At 51.9% G+C, this 18567-nt stretch overlaps 3 protein-coding genes across 3 annotated transcripts; 2 read left to right on the top strand and 1 right to left on the bottom strand.

Annotated features, from left to right (window-relative positions):
- Positions 1–377: 377 nt before the first annotated feature.
- Positions 378–8312, top strand: COCSUDRAFT_38692 (hypothetical protein; the record flags this gene model as incomplete). Its single annotated transcript, XM_005642730.1, has 17 exons — positions 378–435; positions 877–985; positions 1401–1565; positions 1888–2002; positions 2304–2496; positions 2783–2901; positions 3339–3470; positions 3767–3953; positions 4213–4346; positions 4857–5040; positions 5373–5606; positions 6185–6344; positions 6755–6842; positions 7167–7292; positions 7450–7529; positions 7807–7926; positions 8216–8312. 17 exons carry the CDS (start codon positions 378–380, stop codon positions 8310–8312), a joined length of 2301 nt encoding a protein of 766 aa, XP_005642787.1.
- Positions 8313–9000: 688 nt separating this feature from the next.
- COCSUDRAFT_45504 (hypothetical protein) lies at positions 9001–13727 on the bottom strand (the record flags this gene model as incomplete). Its single annotated transcript, XM_005642729.1, has 9 exons — positions 9001–10400; positions 10664–10829; positions 11165–11287; positions 11690–11806; positions 12166–12357; positions 12776–12929; positions 13212–13279; positions 13414–13531; positions 13633–13727. 9 exons carry the CDS (start codon positions 13725–13727, stop codon positions 9001–9003), a joined length of 2433 nt encoding a protein of 810 aa, XP_005642786.1.
- Positions 13728–14467: 740 nt separating this feature from the next.
- COCSUDRAFT_20830 (alpha/beta-hydrolase) lies at positions 14468–18061 on the top strand (the record flags this gene model as incomplete). The annotated part of the gene is made up of 12 exons (XM_005642728.1): positions 14468–14719; positions 14828–14918; positions 15012–15080; positions 15220–15414; positions 15624–15694; positions 15853–15958; positions 16179–16330; positions 16657–16802; position 17108; positions 17146–17263; positions 17597–17676; positions 17960–18061. The coding sequence occupies 12 exons, from the start codon at positions 14468–14470 to the stop codon at positions 18059–18061; spliced, it is 1383 nt and encodes a 460-aa protein (XP_005642785.1).
- Positions 18062–18567: the final 506 nt, after the last annotated feature.

Below are 18567 nucleotides of genomic sequence, written 5' to 3'. Positions count from 1 at the left end.
AGTCCATGCATTCCTTCATGAGAGAAGTCACAGCGAAGCTGTTGGTAATTACGTGGAAGGTGCGAATCTAGCCACCATCCCAATTGGCACTGCTCTGCTTAATCGACGGTTCAAGTACCTTATTTTGTAGAATCTGGGAAATTAGCTTGCTGCATGCCAAGAAAATACCAGTTTACGAATGCCCAACACCGGTGAGGTAGCAACGATGTGCGGCATGCCTCTTGCAGTTCACGCAGCAACCATAAAAAAGTAAAAGCAGGGGATCGACTGGAATTTGTGGCATATTTACTACAATTAGGACATTACAACACACTGCACGATCAGCCGCAGAGAAGATATCCTGCAGCATTGAGGACATCTTGTAGACTTAAGAAAGTATGGTTTGGCTGCATGGGATGCTCCATGTTGTCATTCATGAAGCAAAAAACCTGCCTCGTGATCGCGTCGTTCGCCTGCCTGACAAGGTTACCGTCTTTCTCCAGTCAGCAAAACGATCCGTTTATACTGCTTTGCCTTTAGTCAAACCTAGGACATCTTCGGATGGATTCTTTGGCATTTGATAAGTACAACGAAAGAATAAGAACTTGAAAGTGACAGGGCAAGATTGCTGCACAGGCACGGCACAAGCTGAAGCCTCTGGACAAGCTCATCGGCGCAACAGAGAAGTGCATGTTGGGAGAGCGAGCATCCAATCCATATGTCGTCATCTCAGTAGGTCAGCCAATTGATATTGCCCTTCCATAATTTTCTTAATGCTCCAAACATGCATAGGGCGTATGCCGTTGAGACAGTGTATCCTGTTCTTTGCGAGCACATGCTCAGGGCCGGCTTGCTGCGCCAATTAGAATGGCTTATCACCATGATCTTGCGCTGCAGGTGACAGCAGGAGAGCGCGAACGAGCATCAAAGAACAGAGCTTCAACCCTGTGTGGAATGAGGTCTTCGACATATTCGTAGCAGACCAGGAGGAATATGTCTGGCTCACGTGCGCACCCTGCTACCTTGCTTATGCTGTGAATAGCGCTCCCTGAGGCACCATAATTGCCAGCAGAAATGCATGCGGTCCCTGCCATCTCACGTGCCAGGCTTGCTATAACAGAATGACAGTGCACCTTGTGACACAGTCTTCAGCTGCTCATTGAAGGACGCTTTCAAATATATCAATGGTGTGGTGCATTGTGTATCACACGATGTTGTGCAGGGTTCTATGTAAGCTGGACTATCCTCCTCCTTTGCAGATTTGAGGACACTGACACCATTGACATCCAGCAGATGGGCTATAGAGCTCTGTGGAGGCTGTATGCATGTCTGATGTGCAGGTTGAAGGATGCTGACACCAGCATTATCCAGCAAACGTCTTATATAGCTCTGTGGAAGTTGAACATGTCTCTGTTGTGCAGGCTGAAGGATGCTGACAGCATTGGGGCGCCGACCATGGGCCTGACGCGGGTGGCAGTGGCTGAGCTGGTAAAGGGGCAGGTGTTTGAGGAGTGGTTCCCCCTGGTGGACACCGTCATGCACTCCCTGAAGCATGGCGCCGCGCTGCGAGCCACTGTCAGCTTCAGGTGCTGCTCGAGATCCTTAGCAGTCCTGCACTTTGTTGCATCAGAAATTCAAGTTGTCCATGCCAAATCAATCATGCTGTGTGAGGAGCTAGCTGGACAGAGCTGAGCTCAAATATGGACAGAGGGGCGGCCGACATTGGTGCACCAATGAGGGTCACACTGCCAATTCAGAACACCAATCCTGCTCAGCTCAGCTGCCGAGAAGGATTGCGCAGGGAGGGCGGTACATGTGAGCTTTTGGGGGGCGTGCAAACTGCTCTTGACTCTCTCGAGGTGGCATGTATGGGGTCTGACTGGCAGATGGTCATCGTCTGTGGCCCAGGTCGGTGTTTGCAGATGAGGACTTCAGGCCGGGGACCATGAACAGGGGCATCCCGTTCACATACCTGCCCATTAGGGATGGCTGCCGGCTCACACTCTACAACGACGCCCACCAGGCAAGTCATGACCACCACACTAGCTTCCTTTTTCTGTGAATGTGTCTTTTCTGCAAGTGACTGGTAGTCGTTTGAGGCGTGAGGGTCCTGAGAATTGCAAGGAATTCTCAAGTCCTATCCCACTTCTCCACGGCATGTTTCAGCAGCCAGGCCTCCTTCTCTGTCCTGGCAAATACAACAATAAGTCTTGCTTTAAACGCTTTTCATCTTCCTGTATTCATAGGGAAAGAGATCTTGTGTCCTAGCTGTATTCTGGGTCCAGCAGCCTCTTATGAAACCGGAACTGTGTATGTGTGAGCAGGAGCTGGACACTCCTCCCATACAGCTGTCAGATGGGGGCAGCTTCCAGCCGCGTGGCGCCTGGACAGATCTGTACGAGGCGCTCTGCAGCGCGCAGCACCTCATCTACATCGCCGGATGGTCTGTCTATGACAAGATCACGCTCATCCGGGACCCCTCCAAGCCCATGCTTCCCAGCGAAATACCCACCCTTGGTGAGTGAAGCAGCCCCACTGTTGCATTTGGCAGACTTCTCTCTATCAAGATTTGATGACCTCGGTGCCTGCATGCTAGTGTCTTTCTGCTGCATGCAAGTTCAGCATGCAACATCTCAAATCAAACATGTGCCACCACTACAAGTTTGCAAAATTTAAACTCTGCCTGCAACATTCTGGGCCCAATGTGTGTTCCCGATATCTTCCTGCGTCAATGTGCTGTGCCTTCTTACCCCTGAATCTAGCAATTTGAACTGAAACTTAGAATTGTGAATTTGCGGGGCAGGGGAGCTGCTAATTAAGAAGGCAGAAGAGGGCGTGCGAGTGCTGCTGCTTGTCTGGGATGATCAGACATCCCTGAACAGCCCCCTGCTGCGCAATGGAATGATGGCCACTCATGACGAGGTGGGCGTACAGGAAAAGTACATGGCATGCGGTTGACGGCTCCACTTGGCACATGCACCTTGTTTCTGATTTTGCAGTCTTTAAGACTATACGCATCAAGCCACACCCGTTGGCTTCATGATTTCCTCCATCATCTGCATGCATTATGTCATCTCTTACATAATGCAGTACGTCCAGCTCTTCAGTGGTCTGCTTCAAATTCATTTAACACCATGACTCGAAGTATTGCTTTTTTAATGCATGCTTTTCCTTCCAGAGGCAAGGTGCATTGCAGAAAACTTGCAGAGTTAGGCTGCCACAATTTCAACTCGTTGATGGACCCTCCAGACCCTAGCAAGACCCAATTGGCAGTGGGCGCGGTGCTCAGTATTTGTACCGCCCCCTGCCAGCCGGGTTTAGGAGTTGGATTACATAAGCGCATGTATGCATGCATGCAGGACACCCGGTTATTCTTCGCGGACAGCAAGGTCGAGTGTGCTCTGGTGCCAAGAGAGGGAGGCACAGTGGACAGCGTGACACAGAAAATCACCAAGGGCAACATGTTCACGCACCACCAGAAGTCTGTCATCGTGGACGCAGCAGACCCCAGGCAAGCACACCATTCTGAAAGACCGTGATGCCTTTCTTAATAGATGCCTTTTAATGCCTTGGGGAATGCCTTTTGCCCTGCTCAATGCGAGCATCCCTTCAGCTTGCAGAATTTCCAAGCTGCGGATTTCTTCCAATATTAAGGAGCCTTTTAATAATCATGCAAGTTTAGGTGGCATGCAGTGCGGGCATGCATGATCATTTCCGTTTTAACATTGTCATGTTACATAGGATTCTCTAGGCAGCGTTACAGGCATGATTTCATGCCTGTTTCAAGCTTTCAACTGTGTGTTTTCACGACAGGGATCCCAACGTGCGCCAAATGACGGCCTTCATGGGGGGGCTTGATCTGTGCGATGGGCGGTATGATACTCCTCAGCACACCCTTTTCCACACCCTCAACACCGTGCACTCGGAGGACTACCACCAGGCCTGCTGCCCTGAGGCAAACCCCAAGTTTGGAGGTGCGCTGCTTGTGCCTTAATGAACCCCTGATGTCAAAAATATCCCCGCAGGGGCGCGAGTGCTGTGGTAATGTGCCACTGATTGTCTTGCCAAACATTCCTGCTTTATCAAACCAAGGGAAGGATTGGGCTCAAACTTCTATTGAGCGAGGGCATGACTATGCAATAGCATGGTTGAGTCAGCATTGAATGTAGATTGGCGATTATATGAAGGTGGAGTCATCCTTGAGCCTAAGCTGGCAGTGTGTGTTTGTCGCAGGTCCCAGGCAGCCCTGGCATGATATCCACTGCAGGCTGCAGGGCCCGGTGGCCACTGACGTCCTAGTGAACCATGTGCAGCGCTGGCTGAAGCAGGCGTCCGACAAAGTGGACAAGCTGCTGCCCCTGCCAGAGGTGAGAAGACCGCCTCCAGCTGTACGAGAAAGGCCCTCAGCAGACCTGGATCAGAGTACTATAGAGTTTTGCGGAGCTTGATGACAGCTGCTGATGTATTTGCGCAGCCTCTGGTGATTCAGTCCTCCACAATGCAGATGGTGTTCTCATCCGTATGCATCTTGTTCTGTCCTCAAGATGCTTGGAGGCTTGTGAGACAATCTAAAGCTTCCGGCGTCTTTGGGCTCCAGAACCGGCTGCGTAGAGATGACAACGCCTTCTAAGGAACAGAGTTCAGCCTGTGCTGTCTGCCTTCGCTGATCTCCAGATTTACAGTGTTGCAATAATGCTTGGCCCCGGCCGGCGGGGGGCGCTATATTTACTGAGTACCGTGCCCATGATTGATTGCATCTTGCTTAAATCTATCAAGAGGTGGGGTATGTGACAGCCTTTACTTGCACCTTGCCTCTCGCAGGAACATCGTGTAATGTTAATTGTGACGATGCTGAGCAGTCTGCATGGAACGCGCAGATGCCGAACCTGATAGCGCCGGAAACACAAATGCGTGGCCCCGGCGACCCTGCCGCGTTTGTGGTGGACCCGGCAGACCCGGAAGCATGGCGCGCGCAGCTGTTCCGCTCCATCGACTCTGACTCGGCGGGCGGCATGCCCCCCGGCAGTGAAGCCTCCGCGCTCGGCCTGGACAGCGGCAAGGGTGGGGCCACGATTTGATCTCCTGCACACACAAGTAGCCGCCTTCCTAGAGCATGTGTTAGAGCATGTGCAGCAAAGGTGTACCTGCAGTAAATCTACATAATGTGTCCGGCGATGCTTCTCTAAAAGCTATGTATTCCTTTGACAGGCGTGCTTGCAGGCATGTTGCAATGCAACCTATCCCAGCAATCTGCCGGCCGTTTGAATTGGCAACAATGCCGACCAGCAACAGCAAGGTCGCGAATGGTTTTTTAATCTTGCGCGCAAATTCAGGGTGAACACAGCATGTTGCAGAGCTCGATACTGAGAAATTTGCGCTGTATCCCTGAGCAGGCAAGGTGATTGACGCCAGCATCCACTCGGCCTATGTGACAGCGATCCGGCGCGCCCAGCGGTTCATCTACATCGAGAACCAGTATTTCCTGGGCAGCTCGCACGCGTGGCCGGCCGACAGATCCGCGCCCTGCCGCCACCTCATCCCCCTCGAGATTGCCCTCAAAGTCGTGTCCAAGATCAACGCGGGGGAGCGCTTTGCTGTCTACATTGTCCTGCCCATGTACTCTGAAGGTGAGCCGCGTATGACCTGTCTCATGGGCATGGAAAGGTCCTGAGATCCTGCACTTCCCGAATTTGCAAACAGTGGGCTCATTGTATTGTATGCACTTGAGCTGACATTCTAGCAGCAATCCTTTGTTGCTGCGCAATTTCTTGCAGCATGTTGCCGTATTAGGTTGCTGGCATGCAACGATTCTGCCACCTGCTTGCATGCCAGGTCATTTTTTGATTTGTGTGAGCGTTAGACCTGCAGCATGCATGCGCCCAGGGTTGATTGGGTCTTGCATGGATTTGGCGAGTCCATCAGGCGTTACACCCGATATGTGACAGCCTTCACCTGCAGCTTGTCTGCTGACGCACCTTGCCTCTGGCAGGAATAGCATGCAATACTGACACTTTACCAAAGCTGCCAAGAAATCACATTTCTGTGGCACAAGCCTTGCACCTTGCATCTTTGCAATCTGTGCAATAAAGCCGGCAATTTGCAACGAGCGGGGTCTGTGCGTCCGTTGCGGCGACCCATACACGCCTTGGCAGGGTGGCACAATGACTCACCGCATGTCAATCAGAGCTTGTGTGCGCCTGATCAGGCGACCCGGAGAGCGGCTCGGTGCAGGAGATTTTGCGCTTCCAGACGCACACAATGCGCATGATGTATACTCTCATTGGAGGGGCCCTGCGCGCGAAGGGCTCGGCCGAGCACCCGCGCGATTACCTCAACTTCTTCTGCCTCGGCAACCGCGAGGCTGTGTGCGTGTTTCTGCCCCTTCAATCCCTTAAAAGTTTGAGTCCTCTGGGCAAATAAAAAATAAAAATTTAGTAACCAGAGGACCTCTAGATGATTCACTGTTGCACTGCGTTGTCAATTCCAGAGCAGATAATATCCGTATCTTTATTGTCTTTGTGGTGGATTTGCCTGATTGGAGGATTTCCAGTAATGCAGAGCAGGAACATGCTTCATTTGTTCATTGTTGTTGGGGATGTGCACTTCAAATTGACTGGAAGAGCGGTGACATGATATCAGCCCAACATAGGCTCTTCAATAAGTTTGGGGTCAGATTCCATCTCAACCTTTGGCAACACGGCGGAGATGAAGATCGTTGTCATGTTCTGCTCTGACAAGGCATGGCATTGAGGGATTGGGTCCTTCTGTGACGCAGGCTGCCAACAGACCCCGTGCCTGACATGACACCTCCACCCACCTCCTACTTGGCTCGTGCCCAGGCAGCACGCCGCTTCCTCATCTATGTGGGTTCCTCCATACATACGCGTTAGTCTTTGACTTGCGCATGGTGCAAAACACTCCATTTCACCAGTGGAGGATCATAGAGTCAGAGCACTGCTATACCGCATGTGTGTGCCCCATGACGCGCCGCGGCAGCAAAGCTTAGACATTTCTTGCACCCAGCTGCCACTTATGCGCCTTGCAACAGCAGTGCAGCCGTAACTATTGTCTGACAAATTCCTAGACCTCAGCCGTCATTGCATTGCTGATTGTTTTCTGGAATAAGCAATTTCTGCTGCAATGTGCGAAGTAAACAGCTGACAGACTCAAAATGCTCCCGCCCTCAGGTGCACTCCAAGATGATGATTGTGGATGATGAGTACATAATAGTGGGCAGCGCCAACATCAATCAGCGGTCCCAGGACGGCACGCGCGACACCGAGCTCGCCGTCGGAGCCCTGCAGCCGCGCCACGTCACCCCTCCCGGCGGCGCAACCCCCCGCGGCCAGGTTTTTGATCTCCCCTTCCTGCTTTAGAGCTTGCAGCGTGAATGGTAGGGGGAGCTGCTCGCTTTCACTTGAATTGAAAGTATGTTCCCCTGCCCTTCAGAGGACTTTGCCACCGATGCAGGTGCATGGGTTCCGGCTGGCGCTGTGGAAGGAGCACACAAACGGCATCTTTGACTCCTTCTATGACCCCTCCAGCCTCACGTGCGCCAACCTTCCATCTTTTTATATCAACCTGTTCGTCGAAAGCTGTTCAGTTAACCAACTTCCCCTCATGGAAAAAATCTGACCCAGCCCAATCTGCATGGGGGCTTGCATGTACTCCATGCAATCTACCAATTTCCTAGCATGTGCACTGCCCTATGCCGGCCAGCGGCTTGAAAACTTCACAGGGTTCGCACTCTAGCATCTTGTCTGTGACATTCACACTACACAAGTGCACCGTCTCAGGTTGTCATTACTGCTCCTGCTGCTTGCTCAGGTGCGCGCGTGAGATGCACGGCATAGGCAAGGCCAACTGGGACGCGTTTGTGTCGCCCATGGTCACAGACCTGTACGGCCACCTGCTGCTCTACCCCATCCAGGTCAACCCAGACGGCAGGTGAGAATCTCATCTCTCTGCACCAGTGCGGAGGAATCTATTTTTACAGGGGAGTCTAATTTTATGCGCATAAGCACAAGCCCCCAAACTGTGCAGTGGATGCTGATAGAGGAACCAACGGCCATGCTGTCTTACAAGCACATATGAGAAGGCCGTATGGCAGAGTCAAGCTTTGGAGGTCCTGTGACTGGAAGGCTGCATTGGCGCATGGCTACTTAATCACATCGGTGTTGTGAAGCCTATTCAGTGAAATACTCTCGTCGTTGAAAGCCATGCTTCTGTGACGCAGCATCCAAGAGATGCCCGGAGCGGAGTGCTTCCCAGATTCAGCTGCGCGCGTGTTCGGAGCCACGTCTGTGTCATTGCCGGACATTCTCACCACTTGAGCACGCAAAATTGCCTAATGGTATGCCGGGATGATGTGTGCTCGCAGGACAGATAGAGTTTTTGTGAGCAGGGCTCATATTATTTATTTTGCAATGGCTTTAAGTATGGTGGGCCTGGTGCCATTATATTTGTCCTCTTGCTGAGGGCTGTGAGTTTGTCCAATCTGTTCCACAACCATTTAGATTTTCGAAGCTTTTTGTTTCGCTCTCAAAGGGTAATTGAGGTGATATCTAGGACGAGCACTGCTGCTCCTGAGAGTCATGCAGATCTTTCATACTCAAAACAGGGAGTTTGGGTGTGTAGAGAATTGAAGCCTACAAGTACCTGCAAAGTGTGTGCTGTGTGTATGATCAGGTCCAAGTCACATAAGAAGTGTGTTTAGAAAGTGTCTGCAGCTATTAGGACAGTTCAGCAAATGTTCTTCAGTGTGTACTGCTTGTGTCCTTGTAGAAAATTGGGCAACGCCTTTTAATGTGACAATCAATCCACCTAACACTCATGCCTTTCCATGCCCTTACATCAGAGCCGAGGTCCATCAATTACTGCCTTGGCACAACTTTCGTTCCTGTATCTTCTCTTGCCTCACTGAGCCTCATGCGACAAGTCATGCAGCCAGATTTCGAAACACAGAAATCGTGGCGCCAACTTTTGATTCACTGCCCAAGCGCTTGTGGCGCCAACATCAACTCACTGCCCGTGCGCACTGTTTGCCTTCTTCATTGGCACCTGTCGGCTGTCTCTGCTGCTGCCGGACTCAGCATTAAAGGTAGATAATTGGCTGTTCTCCCAGTCACTGACACCCTTTTTTTGCACCACACCGCCATGTCCCCGCTGCATCTGCGCATGTGACAGCGGCTCCGTCAGAGCCACATGTTGGAATGGGTCCGCGGCTATAGCATCCCCCTGTGACGACCCCTCCGTGCTTATGAGATCGGGGCCTCCCGGCATGCACCCATTCCAGCAGCCGTCCTCATCCAGCTGCCCCAGATGCTGCGCCTCGTTTGTGGCCTGCCCTGACCCGCTCACTTCTTCCATTCCTGCGCTGGCAGCTTCTGCATGGTCTGTCTCGCTACTATTTGAGCGGTGTCCGCTGGGTGTGGATGAGAGCCGTATGAGGAAGTCGTTCTGCGCCGGTCGGCCGGGCAGGCTCGGCGCCGCCTGACTGGATGCCTCCGCCTGATCTGGCGCCCTGAAGGATCCCCAGGAACCCAGCGAGTCCACGTCGCTGCGGCTCGGCCGATGCGTGCCGCCTGCTTCTAGCCTGCCCGCGTGGCCTGAGCTGCCATCAGCAGATCCCAGCCTCCCACCCACAACACTCTCTGCACCTGCATGAGATGGGGAGAGTGCATTCTCGCCAGTGCTGGCAGGGAGTAGCGCGTCGAAGGGGCCGGGCCGGGGCGACTGCTGAAACGGCGAGGTCGGCAGGCTGCCGCTGCCGTGGCGCGGCGCGGCCCAGCGCAGCTCGGCTGCGTCGCACGATCTGGCCACTGCCAGATCTGGCTGCGGCATGCTAGCTGCCTGATCAGGCTCCGCCCCGTCAGTGCCTGATCTGGCCGGACTCCCGGTCGCCTGATCTGGATCTGTCTCTCTGCGGCCTGTTCTGGTAGCGGCAAACCTGCTCGTTGCCTGATCAGGCCGCGCATGCTTGCTGCCTGCCGCATGATCCGCCTCCGCGTCCTCTGACTCGTGGAAGGGTCCCCAGGAGCTGCTGGGAGCTAGACCCAGTGACCCCCTACCAGACCCCCCCGGCCCCTGTAGAGAATCACTCCCCTGCGGCATTCCCTCCGCCGTGCCCTGGAACCCTCTCTGCTGCGCTTCAGCGCCCGTTGTAATCCCCCCGGACAATGAAACCCTGTTACCAGCAGTGGCGCTTGTGCTGGGCTGATCGTGTGCTTCAGCTGTTTGTCGGGGTGCTGGGGAAGTGTGGTCGAGAGAGGCGCTGTCTGTGTGGGAGATGGGGGCTGCTGCGCGCTCTGGGGAGGTCTTGGGGGACTCGAAGAGGCCCAGCAGGTCTCCCAGGGGCGACAGACTGCTGCTGGTCATCTGTTTGGCTGCGTCGTAGTAGGACGGCAGCGAAGCTCCAAAGCCTGCGATAACAGTGCACCATTCCCTTTTTAGCAACCCAACATGTATATTTTGGCACTGGATAGCCTCAACAGAGCAGCGGCCAATACCAGTTTGAAGTGACACCCCAAATTTGCGTAGATGCGTGTCAGACATCACACCGCAAGTGAACACCAGCTTGACAGAAAAAACAGCCCATCAACTGATTGTCAGAAAGCTGGTGTGCATTGCAGCACCGCGCTCGGCATGCATCTGTGAGTCTGCCAAGGAAAGGGGATTCATTCACCTGACAGGGAGCCGGTGAGGGACTGCAACAGGTTGGGCTGCCCTGCTGAGTTGGCAGTGGATGAGGCCGCCGACAGCTTGGAGGCCCAGGAGAAGCTGGCCAGTTTTGGCTCGCTCTTGACTGGGGTGACTGCCGCCTTGGCTTCCTCCTCTTCTGCATCTTCTTCCTGCTGGCATGCACAGGGATATAGTAAGGACAATTTGAAGCTGAGGCGCATACTTGTTTCCATGTCCTTTCAGAGAACAGACATGTCCTTCCGTGCAGGCCTGGCATGAGCAGTGCAGAAATACTCTGGGGGATTCCCTGTGTGACCATGATGCAATCTTCAAAACCTCGGAATGAATGAGTGCTGCATACAAATACAGCTCACACTATCCCATAGTAGTACCTCAAGTGTGATGTGGCGGCATCAGGCTCCCACCCCGTTTGAGCTTGTTGGGGACTTTCCCTGACAGTCGGACCACAGACTCCATTTTTTTGATGTACTTGGATTGTGCGCACCAGAGGAGAGTTGGAGGCCACTCGCTGCACGGCGTCGACCACACTCTCGGCTCCCTCTGTCCGCTCCAGCACAGCCGCCTGCTCTGCCGTCCACTCCGCCGCCAGAGCCTCCGTCAGCAGCTCCTGTGGAAATCATCAACCACAAAATTTGACAAAAACGTTTCCGACGGATCGGTCTGTGAACTCGGCAATCTCTGTGGGAAGTATATGAACCACACATGCTCACAACATTGTGTTCTGACACTCTTCCAGACATGTCCCATGCCGCACAAATGCACGGCGGACACGTGACTCATATAACACTGCTTGCAGGTAAAAAACTAATCCCTGGGGGCTACCGGCCTGGTGAGCTCTCTTGAGCATGAGCATGCAGGACTGCAAAAGCGGGAATGAGGCTCAATTACGAATGGGGGAGGAACCAGCCCCGTGTCAACACCCCAGATCAACTCACAACTCACAACGAGGAGTGAGGCATAATGAGGTTCAGCTGAGGCGGAGATTGAGGCCTGGGAAGAGTTTGGGCACCTGGAGTTTGTCATGGGGCCATCGCGGCACCTCCCCTCGCAGGAAGTCGACCATCTTCTCCATGTCAGTCATCGCCAGCAGCCGCTTCTCACACGCCTTCAGAATGCCCACCACCACCTGAACACGTCAAAAACATACATAACGAGACAACAAAGCACGCCGCACAAGGGGTGCATGGGAATCACCTCTGCCTGCATGAGCTCCTGTGACAGCAATCGACACAAGTGCTGATACCAAGATCATCCGCTTGGCGGTCAGTCCTTGTGCGACTTGAAAAGGATGGCTAGCACAGCTGCTCTGCATAGCTCTCAACAGCGTCCTTTGATGGAAACTGTCACGTGCAGCTTTGGAGTCCACTCTAGCAAAATGTTGGAGATTCAGCCAATGTAGTCCTCCAGAGGGACCGCTTCCACCAATATGAGCATACAGCCTGGTTGGCACCACAGACTGTGCAATTGTGTCAAGGCCCCGCGCACCTTCATCATGGCTTCCAGGTAGCGGTCGGCCAGAATGATGTCCATGACGCGCGAGGAGAAGAAGACTGGGAAGTCTGAGGCGAATGCCGTAAGCAGCCAGGAGGAGGCGTAGAGCACTGGGATGGCGCAGTGCTGGTCCATGTGGCGCGCCAGGTGGCGAGGCATTATCTTGCCCAGCTGCCACAGCCGCGCCTGCACCATCAATCAGCAGATTCACTCTAGCCCCTTGTAGTTTTTATGACAAGTGATAGGAGAGGGTCGAGAGGTGCTGAGCCTTCCCAGAATGGATGAGTACATCCAGGCATTCTATTTGCTGACTTCAGCATGAGCTAGCCGTCTGCAAGCTTCCATTCCAGCGGTAACGATTGATGCTGATGAGACCAGATCCAAAACATTCGGACAAGGCTGTGTCTGTCTACCATTTCTCTGATTCTTAGCAGTTTGAGCGGGACGCATTGTTTGGTGTTTGACGCCTAGTCACGAGGTAGTCATGTAGTCCTGTAGTCATGCACAGCAATTATTTTGAGCAAAGTGAAAGGGCCCGCGCCTGCAGCATGGTCATGTCTGTCTTGTAGAGCTCCCGCAGCCCACGGTCCTTCATGATAAGAACCAGGGCGCCGAAGGCATCCGCCTCTCGTGGCAACCAGATGAGCAGCAACGCTGCCAGAAAGTTCATCCCCTGGCAGTAGTTGACCTCTGTGTCAAATGCTGCGTAGGCTCGCAGCACCCGCTCCAATGCCTGCTTGCCCTCGATCGTGGCAAACCTGCGCATGTTGCAGTGCGAGCTTCATGTGAAGGTGAACTTTGTGCTGGCCGTCTCTGGTATCATTGCAAGGTGCCATTGCTTACGAAGGCGAGGCAAGTACTTCATCAATGCGGAGGAATCTTTGCATCATGTGAAAGCACCAGGACAGCAGAAATTCCTGTTCAGAAATTTCGTTGAACAGGTAGGCTGGCAGGAATCCACTCTGGCAGTTGCACAGGACTGCAATATCAAGGTACATGTGTATATCTTTGTTTTGTGTGATGGTGGGAAATTTTCTCACTTGGCAAGCCCGGGGAAGGTCCGGCCGACGTCCTTCTCTATGTCATCTGCAGCTTCCCCAGTGACCCCCTGTGCAGTGTCAAGCATCAGAAATTGCAAAATTCTATCTTGAGTTGCAGCGGTGTAAGTACACTCAAGGGTGAAGATCTGAACAACAAGCACTTGTAGCTGATATTGTCTTTGAGTCTCGAGGGAAGCCCCACCTTGAACAGCATGGCCTGATACTGGCTGGCATACCCAGAGCCAACGCCTTTCCGATGCAAGCAAGACAGCCATAACTCCGTTCGAAGGTTCCCGGGGACCTTATTGTGCACTTGAGACCTGCATCAAGCAATGATGACATGTTCAGCTCCGTTTACAGAGCTGATGACATAGGGCAATGTGGAAGAACCAAGGACAGGTTTGCGAATGGGATTCCTCACCCCACTTGCAGATCTATTACTCTGAGCTGATCATCTTCCTGTTTGATCGTTAAAATGTTTCTGAAGATCTGCAGCATGGCCGCGGAGGCGTCCATGGTTTCTCAGTCCCTAACGCTGACGGTGTACCCAGAGAGCCAAATGGACATGCAACCGACTTTGCAAGGCAAGAAACATTGTCAATCTCTTATATGTGACTGTCTTCACGCTTGGCAGAAAGCATTACTTCTTCCTCGTGCGCACAGAAATCGATGGAAGTCAGCATGGATGTGCACGGTCCCCCCGCTGGTGTGGCTTCCATTGCAGGGGAAGCTGCGAGCACTCCCTCTTCTGGATCTTCCTGTATTTCGTATCCAATATTGAACGATCTATCTAATATTCGTAAACTCGAGTGGATGTAGTGCATTTTGAAATGCGCCATCATTCCAGGACTGTTGTCGACAGCAAAGTCGTTTCGATCGCCTAATGATTCCCCTCGCATAGTAGTAGCAATATGCCGACAGCATCCATACAATTCCTGATGGAAAGAAATGAATGTTTATTCATATGGTTCACGACTACGTGACCTGCTCACAATAGGAGGACACTCTCTTTGTGAGTCAGACCACGTGGGATAGCTCACGTTACGACAAACTTGTCGCACAGGATTCTTCTTCAATACTTTTTCGGTTGCAAATCCAAAATTCTATTGTTGTGACCGTGGTTTGTGGCGTCAAGGATTGACAAGCTTGTTTCTTTGGCTTCGACCATTTTGTCGTTATCAGATCAGTAGTGTTTGGTGTGAAGGCTCAGACTGCATGCCATCATTGAGCGTGTTGTAGAAGACAAATATATCGAGATGCAGATTCACCGGCATAGCATCTCCGGTCTGATTCTGATTCTTTGGGCGAGTTGTGTCCTAGGTTTCTCTGGGATCCAACAGTATCCCACTGCGCTCAGCATAATCAAGCAAGGTGCAGACCTCCCGAATGTAACGTATTCGGGATACGTACCTGTCTCTAAAGACGGGAAAGACGCATTGTTCTACGCCTACTATGAAGCACAGGAGGCTGCAGGAACACATGACACGCCCATCTTGCTCTGGCTCGAGGTGCTTCTCCAGAAAATGCCAGCTTTCTTCCTGTTACGGCTTTGCAGAAATGTTTCACACCTTATGTAATCATGGACAAAAAGTATGAACTCTTCAGTCATTTGACAGGGGGGACCTGGATGTGCATCCATGCTGGGGAATTTCTACATCCTGGGTCCCTATTGGCCAAACAAAACTCTCAACCTCGAGCCAAATCCAGGTGAGAAGCCACTGCAGATCTTGCATGCAGTTTGTTTTCCACAAGCCAACATTCTCAAGACTATTAGACAAGCAACCTGTGATGTTCCTGCAGGAACATGGAATAGGATTTATGGACTCCTCTTCATAGACCAGCCTGTCGGCACTGGATTCAGCATTGCAGGTGTTTCTGCTGCTCCTGCCCAGCTTCATTTATCTGATTTTCATTCTCTGCATGATGGGGACATGTGGTGAACGCATGCCACAAAAAGGTGGCTTGATGCTCCTTGAACCTGCACGTTCCATGTATCTACTATTCAGAGTGCTGCCTTATGCAGGCAAGAAGGGCATTCCCACGGATGAGATGGAGGTGGCAACAGATCTCTACATTGGGCTGCAAAAGTTCTTCGCCAAATATGAAGACCTGCAACCACGGCCTCTCTACATCACCGGCGAGTCATATGCTGGCAAATATGTCCCATCGATTGGTGCGCGCTACTACATCCCAACCTGCCTGTGTGCACCTTAGACCTGTTAAGCTGAGTGCTCACAGATTGTGGGCAGATCATGTCTCATGTCTCATGACAGAGCTCTCATGTCCTTGGATTCTGAAGGAGATCACAAATTTGTGCAGGCCATTTTGTTCTTCAAATTGAGGAGGAGCTAGGTGGGATGAAACGGGGCTCCGGAGTGACAGAGAGGCGGCTGCTGCCGCAAAGGGCGCTAGACATGGGTCGGCCTTTTTTTGACCTGGCTGGACTGGCCATCGGAAACGGGCTCACTGATCCTCGCTCGCAGGTGTGCATCCTGCGCCTTCTGTTTGCGCTTGTGTGACCAACACACTGAGCCTTTTGCCTTTTGAACACATAGGAGCGTAGCAATTTTTGCTCATAGATATGTGCAAATAATGGACACCAGGATTGGATTTGAGGCAGCATGTGCCTGCACATGCGCAGGTGCTGCAGCATGCTGATGTGGCATTCTTCTTTGGGATGATCGACACACAGCAGCGCATTGACGCTATGACAATGCAGCTCCTGATCTCCCAGCTCATTGCCGATGGTACGGTTCTTTCTGGCAGACTGTTACACACGCATTTTTAATTTTTGAATTCTGTATTTTATTTCTTTGATTTTTTTGTGAATTCTTTTGAAAATGTGGACTGGACCTCTGAGTGCAGGGTGCATTCTAGGCATACCGTTCAGAAGCACATTTCACAGCTGAAGTGTTCTCAAAGAAATTTGGTACAGCGTGACCAACACTGTGTGCACTGTGCGTACAGAGAGGTGGGAGGAGGCGCACAGGCACCGGGAGGCTTTACTGGAATACATAACTCACTGCAGCGGGGCTGGAACTCTGCTTGACTATCGCCGTTACAGGGATTATGACGCCGACAAAAATGTGGACCGGTACCTGAACCAGCCTGGGGTCAAGGTGATGTCTATTTGTATTCCTTGTTACAGCTGCCACTGTTGACTCTCCCTTCTATTGCTTCCATTTCTGGCTGTGCTGCAGCGCAATTGAGAACAGACTTTAGTTGAGTTGAGTTGAGGTTCCCATTGATTTTGGATTTAGGCATGCAATGGCGTGCTACAAGAGTTCTTACAACCGCACATAGCAGGTGTCATATAAAGGTGGCGACAGGCTCCGTCCCAGAGAGAAAGATATATCTTTAGTAAAATTGATGGTGGCAGCAATACGGTAATTTGACCCGGAGAGTAAGACACTCCTTCGGTAAAATTAATTCCATGCATGCGCAGGAGATTTTGGGTGTGCCTAAGGATATAGTGTATGAGTCCTGCTCAGACAAGGTGGGGGAGGCACTGGGCCCGGATGTCATGAAGAGCGTCAAACACCTCATCCCAGACATCCTGGCCGCCCTGCCCTTACTTCTTTACCAAGGCAGGTCTCTCACCCCTGCATTAGCGCCCTGATCCTGCAAAAATGCAATGTTCCCATTTGTGCTATATTACTTATAGGCTGCACTGCCTGCCTTGCGTCTCCTTTCTGGTTTCAATGATACCCGTATCATCGCTAAATGACTGTCATTCTTGAAGGGAAGGGGAGGTGACCTTCAGTTCCTTTGTGCATGTCTACAAAGTGTAACATGTACTTCAAGGTGCAACTTGGCCCTCAGGCTGCTCAGGACTGGCATGTGCACAGTGACCACCTTCTTTGTAAAAGGATCATCCCGGATTGACAGGTGCGAAGCGTGTTGAGAGGACAAGCTGTGTGCGCGAGCAGGGCAGGCGGACGCTCAGGATGGTCCTCCGAGCAATGAGCCATGGATTGCGAATTTGGATTGGGAGGGGCGGGTGCAGTTCAACGCTGCCCCAAGGGCGCTGTGGCGCATGGCCTGCCCGGGCAGTGACTGTGCTGCTGCACCAGGCAATCCCCTTTCACCTACTCCTGGCTTTTCCTGCCTGAAAACCTGTACAGTTATGGTCAAATGGCGGTTCTTATCGTTGATAATATTGTGCAAAAACCAACAGGATGACACCAGACAGGATGAATTGCATGGTATGGGCTTGCCTGAACCTGTTTAGAACTTTTGTGCATCAGAAGAGCTCCTAGTAAGATGGTGAAAATGGTACTTGGAAGTTTTAAAAGCACAGATGGACACTCAAAGACAAGACGTCGTCAGGGTAATTGAAGCAAAGCCCCTGATCCAGATTATGGCTGCAGGGCTGGAGGCAGGAGGGCATCATGAAAAGGTCGTGGGCTACTGGAGGGAGCACGGCAGTCTGTCCCATGTCGTCATCCGAAACGCTGGGCACATGGTGCGCTTACTTGCATACAGAAAGTATACTTGAGCAGGACATAATCTGATTAAGACAACCTGAAGACTTACTAGAGATCGGGGCGTGTCGTGCCCTCTCAAACTCCTGTGCAGGGGATGGGACGTAGACGGTCAAATTATTTGGATTGCTGAGGACGTCTGTAGATCGCAGAGAGTGGATCAGTAAAGCATAGGAATGCCCATCAACACTTCTGGTTCTGTTTGCCTGGTCAACCTATAGGAGACGAATAGTCAAGTTGTTTAGCAACCGTTGCTGCCTGCAGGTGCCTCACGATCAGCCGCTGGTTGCACAAGCAATGATAGAGCAGTGGGTGAATGGGACTCTTGAGGGATGGAGGGGCTCCTTCCAGGTAGTGACGGATTGACTTTGTACTAAAAAGTTGTAGCTTTGCAGACGCAAACCTCAGAGATCCCCATGTGATGCTCGTACAAGATCAAATGTAAATGGTGCCCAATTCATGAGATGTCCAAATATTTACACATGGATGCTCGGATCTCTAGATCTCACAACAGTTGGGGCTCACATAGCACATAAAAGACAATATCATGGAAGTCTGGATGCATCAGAATCACTCCTGGCATTGCTCCATGCACCTGCAACACATGATATTCATCAATGCATGCATCATGGCATGAAGGCTGATTGATTAAAAGGTGCACAGCACACAAATCCGACATTGTACGGGTAGTGACAAACTTCTTTCCGCTTACCTCATGCATGCAACCAAGGCATACCTTCACATCATAGTAGAGAGGGCTTCAATCTTTGACGGTTGGCGCTTCTCCTGTTTCACAGTATATTCAGAACGGCAGCCACCGGCTCATCCTGTTAAGGATCTTCTGGGAGCTGGAAATATTCACATCCGCTTCT

This window comes from Coccomyxa subellipsoidea, assembly GCF_000258705.1.
Source record: "Coccomyxa subellipsoidea C-169, whole genome shotgun sequence".
NCBI classification, from domain to species: domain Eukaryota; kingdom Viridiplantae; phylum Chlorophyta; class Trebouxiophyceae; family Coccomyxaceae; genus Coccomyxa; species Coccomyxa subellipsoidea.
The sequence above is the reverse complement of the archived record's forward strand: the minus strand, read 5'-3'. Positions and strand labels throughout refer to the sequence as shown.